This window comes from Lotus japonicus, chromosome 2 (assembly GCF_012489685.1).
Source record: "Lotus japonicus ecotype B-129 chromosome 2, LjGifu_v1.2".
Lineage (NCBI taxonomy): Eukaryota > Viridiplantae > Streptophyta > Magnoliopsida > Fabales > Fabaceae > Lotus > Lotus japonicus.
In genome coordinates this window covers 87,050,463-87,055,546 of record NC_080042.1, presented here as the reverse complement: position 1 = coordinate 87,055,546, position 5,084 = coordinate 87,050,463, and the positions used below count along the sequence as shown (strand labels likewise).

General features: G+C 32.9%; 1 protein-coding gene across 1 annotated transcript; it reads right to left on the bottom strand.

Annotated features, from left to right (window-relative positions):
• Nucleotides 1-2,700: 2,700 nt before the first annotated feature.
• LOC130740542 (mitochondrial import inner membrane translocase subunit Tim9) lies at nucleotides 2,701-4,563 on the bottom strand. The gene is made up of 2 exons (XM_057593190.1): nucleotides 4,365-4,563; nucleotides 2,701-3,041 (listed from the first exon to the last, which is right to left on the bottom strand). The coding sequence occupies exons 1-2, from the start codon at nucleotides 4,457-4,459 to the stop codon at nucleotides 2,855-2,857; spliced, it is 282 nt and encodes a 93-aa protein (XP_057449173.1). The 5' UTR covers nucleotides 4,460-4,563; the 3' UTR covers nucleotides 2,701-2,854.
• Between the last annotated feature and the right edge of the window lie 521 nt (nucleotides 4,564-5,084).

Here is a 5,084-nt window from a genome sequence, read left to right as displayed (position 1 = left end):
CTTCGTTCCTTGAAGTTCATATGATTAATTTCATTAATATAAACAGTGTGATTTTATGTTTTTTTCTCAAAAAATCGTTTTGGTTGGCTGGACATGAAGAACAGTGTAGAACTCTTTGAAGTTCTTGAATTTGGGTTCTTGAATCTGGACATGAAGAAACCCAATTAAAAGGTCCAACCTTTGGATTTAGATGAAGAGGGAGGAACTGGAACAGTAAAACCAACGTATGTGGTGGTGACGGTAGCCGGCGATGTAGATGAGGAACTGGAACAGTACAACTCACAACTTAATGGGGTAGACCGGTAATGGGTGTTTTAGTAAAACCCATAAATTATTTTTTAAATGTCAATTGATCTCATCCATGAATTAAAAAAAGCATTAAATTCAACGGTGGGAAATTAACTGTAGCACCGTGCGTCAGTTTGTAACTGACACACGGTAGATGAAACCCAGTGCAGTGGATTGAAATGTTAAATCTGGCTTTTTAAGAAAAAAGTGTTAAATAATGAGGGGATAAATGAATGCAACCTTAGCCCTTAATAAATATGCCTATTATTAACCATTGTGAGTAACAATCGTTGTGATTAAAAACAATTATTTAAATTATTGAGGTTAAAAGTTTAATTCTTATGAAACTCACTATTAAAGAGACATTTAACTTTATAACACTTGAATTGAATAAAATTGTCTCAATAAAGGACACCTATGGTTATAAGAAAAAAGGCTGTTATTGGCTAATTTTTTTTTTTTGAAAGTGGCTATTTTTTCTTTGATATAACCAAAAAAGTTTCTTTTATACCTCCTGATAGAGTAGAAATAGAAAGGAAACAAACAGAAAATAAGAACAGGTAATATTAAGAGAAATGATGAGAGAAGGAGAGATGTGAGTCTTCATAGTGTGGAAAAAGTCAAGTGCATATATAACCTTTTATGTAATTTACATAAATACCAATTACATGCTGCTAGAATCTAGATATACACAAACAGACAAATCTAGTGTCGACAATCAACATAAAAATAATATATGTATATTATTATGAGTGTTAAGAACATAATTTCTCCCTATTTTTTTGAAACTTAGATATGATTAAAAATATTAGATGATTAAAATCAAGGGGGAAAAAAACTAAAGGGCCAAAATCACTCGATACTATGGGACTGAAAATCTTAGTCAGGCATTTTTAAATATTAAGTTACTAGATATTTTTCAACGAATCTTTCTTTATGCACAAATTGAACCTTAAATTAAATGTTTAAGAAACTCAACTATCTACCAGTTGTGTTAAACTTTATTTGTAATGTATTCTTATCTATTAGTTATCTTTCTTCACGCACAGATCGAACCTTAAATTAAATGTTTAAGAAACTCATATATCTATCAATTGTGTTAAACCTTATTTGTAATGTATTCTTATCTATTAGTTATATATGACATATGTCCTTTTCTCAAGGGTTATATAGTTGTTCGTTAGTTTTATTAGTCACTTGTTCCTTAATTTTTTCGCACATAGCAAATATAGCACGTCTCTAGGAAACTCCTTTCTACAATCAACTTGTCTCAATAGTTTAAAGTGAACAAGTAATGCAATGTCCGAGTGAACATGCACAACCTCTAATGTCCCACCAATTAACCTGTCTTGCCTCGAACTATCCGGATCGGGTTGACACGCACTGTCCTTCAAGATTGATATTTTAGCATTCTTCTAGTATAAATATCAGAAAATGTCGACTGAATAAAAATCTATCTTGATCATGAAAAATTCCGACGTATATAAAATATTAACGAATTATATGAACTATTTTTCCCACTACTATTAAGTATTGAGTTATATTATTGACCATGAAAAAATTTGGATTAAATAAAAAAATTTACATGTCCATTGAATTGTGGATTAGTAGTTCACATGAGTCATTTAAACAATCCTTTAAGTATTATCTGATTATTTTATATTACTAGATTATTTTCGTATCTACACATGTTCGAGTCTATTATTTCATCTGATAAAAAATGAGACACAAAACTTACCGCAATCCATATCCTATGCACTAAGCCAATTAATCTTAATAAAAATCCAAATATGAGAAACATCACTACCAACTTTTAAAACAAGCCTTTATAACAGCAATCAACCTTCCCATCCTCATACTTTAAAATATAATTAGCAAACTAAACCAAAACAATACCCTCAAGTACCTACCAATATGAAATAAACTTCAAGACATAAAACACCTCACAGATTTCACCGTTCAAATTAGCCTTCATATTTATAGAAGAAATAAGGGATTAACACTTCTTCACTTGCAATTAAATTCAGCACGAAGCTGCTGACTTGAGTTAACAATTTACCAAATCCACAATGCAACAAGCTCCACAAACCAGTATTAAGCTTTACTAACTGATCAATTAGAGGATTAAAATCTATTACGTGGTCTTGCAACTTCCAATGGTAACATGAGAGGCTTACAAAAACTTACTCAAGTACCTCTCAAATAGTGACAAGCATAACAGAACCGTGTGTCAGCACTCAGCAGAGCACCTGATTCAATTTGGCATTTTCTTTTCAACAGAAAGAAGCTATTGAGCCTTACGTAGGGAGAAAAAGAAGTTCATCAAAAGAGTCACGATCTCCATAGAGAAAAAGCAAAAATGTTTAGAAGTGAATAAAGTCAATCAAGCATTGGGACTCTAAAGCAGAGTGATTGCATCATCATCACATCACAAATTTATTTAGCAATGAAATATTGTGCACTCATAGCAACTACTAAGAAAGGAAGTCTCTACAATTTCTCATTTTGTAAAAGCAAAAATATAATGAAACAAAAAAAATCAAAAGTTCTCTAATGTTAACAGACATCAATCTTGCGTTGCAGCTCCTTGGTTGAGCTCGGCAAACCTCATGCCAACACGCATAGAGTGCTTCAGAAATTTCTCTGCGCATCTTCGAACACAGCTTTCCTCTTGCTTTTGCAGGGATTTATGCTTGAATGTGTCAACACAATCAGTAAAGCATCTCTCCACCAGGGAATTATACATTCTCAGACTGCAATGAAATATAAAATCATAATCAGTTTCCCCATATTACACAATGCAACAGGTAAACTGAACAAGCAAATGTATAATGGATCTACATAATATATACACAAGAACCCCCTTATGATGTTCTCCCTCATTACTTCATTAGACAATTATCAATCACCCTATCATGTCATAACCCAAAATATTAAGGTATACTTATATGTTCAGTTAGAACATTAAGGTATATTTATATGTTCACATTTCTCAAACAATAAACAGCAAGAATATCCCTAAACACAAAAGTCAGGACAGCTTCTATAAATTGAACAATGTATTGCAGAATATCTTAAATTATGGAACAGTGGAAGGATATAGCAGCCAAGGGCTACCCACAAATGCAAGGGCTAGATAACTTTGAGTCTCTCTCTCTCTACAGGGTATCATCAGTCCAAGTCTGGTTGCGCACTTTTTGTTAAAACAGTTGGCTTCAACATCACTATTCTCTTGGTGTATGTATGCCGGTCTTGACTGGCAATGATCTCACAGAAATTGATTCAGCCAAGAAGACTTTGAATCAGCTTGTTAAAATCAAGGATGTTGATCCCCTTCAATTTTTTCTTGGCTTGGAAAGTGGCTAGATCAAGGATCAGCTTGTTAAAATCAAGTATGCTGCCTACAAGCCAATTTTCTAAAGATCAAGAGTTGGCTTATTCTGATCCTAAGGCATATCGAAGATTTGGCTTATGCTGTTAATACTTTGAGGCAAAAAACAATGCAAGATCACTAGATGCCTAAAAGCCTTTAGTGGTTCAGATTGGGCTGCTTCCAATTCCATCCGCTGCAGAATTAACAGACATCATGGAAAAGGCCCTCAGTTTTCCTCTCTTCTCTACACTTTTGTACAAGCTTGGCATCATTGATATGTATGCTTCAGTTAGTTATAGTTTCCTAATTCTAATAACCAGTTTTCTGTTATAACTACTAATAGTTACTTACTTAATTGCCGCCTTTGTGCTTCAAGTAAATAAACTGTGAATCATTTTTACCATCTCAACACAATGCATTGCACACCAAGGAAAAGTGGTTGCAAAAACAACTAAGTGACAGCAACAATCAAAATACAGAGAAAGCAAAATGTAGAAAACAAATGTTGTTCCCAAAACGTCCAGAAGCAACATTCAAACGTCACGCTGGTTTTAAGGAGAACTTCACTATGGCTTCACAAAGAGAGCAAACCACAATATTTGAAAATACTGTGCTTCCTTTATACAAAGTAACATGAAGCCCCACAAATCTAAAAAGAGCGTAGCACACACCATAATCACGCAAACTAAAAAATGAACCGAACCTGTCACGGATTTGGAGCTGATCGATCATGGTAGACATTCTTTGCTTATCGGCTTCGCCAAGCGAATCCATGTCTGCTAACATGCTCTTGTCCATTGTTGATTGCTGGTAAGGGTTTTCGGAATTGCGATCTGGTGTTGTGCGGTTGGAGATAAACCCTAATTGTGTGAACAAGGAAGACACGATGATATTTATAGGTCACACCAACAGAAGCCACTTAAACTGCAAAGTAAGTGCTTATGTGGTCTTTGTTTCGAGTTTAAACGCATCGTTGCACGTGTGTATTGTTCCTCGCTCAAAATATATTTTTTTTAATCCAAAAATATTTTTTTGGATTGATATATTTTTATTTTTTAAGCATTATGTTCATACTATTTTCATGAAATAAAAATTGTTTTCATAATCCAATTTAGAAAAAATACATGTTTGTTTGAGTTTTTATTCGTTCACATTTTACTATTTATTTTTATCTTATTTTCACTTAATTTATCTTTTTATTTTCATTCGTTTTAGTTTTTATATCGTATCACTCATTTATCTTAATGAAAGACATTTTAGAGCTTCAATGAAATTAAAAATTTGTTGGTCAAATTAGCACATTGTAAAAAAAAAAAATATATAAATACAAATTTACACACAGCAACTGAATTCTCCTACAAAATTTCAAACTTCATTTAATAAATCATCAACAATCATCCCCTCTAGTTCAAGCACTGCATGT

What these genes read in the sequence shown, in the direction of transcription:
- LOC130740542 (XM_057593190.1), bottom strand. Translation starts at nt 4,459, where the DNA reads ATGGACAAGAGCATGTTAGCAGACATGGATTCGCTTGGCGAAGCCGAT. An exon ending in CAGCTCCAAATCCGTGACAG is followed by an intron (nt 3,042 to 4,364) that starts GTTCGGTTCATT and finishes ATTTCATTGCAG; the next exon opens with TCTGAGAATGTATAATTCCC.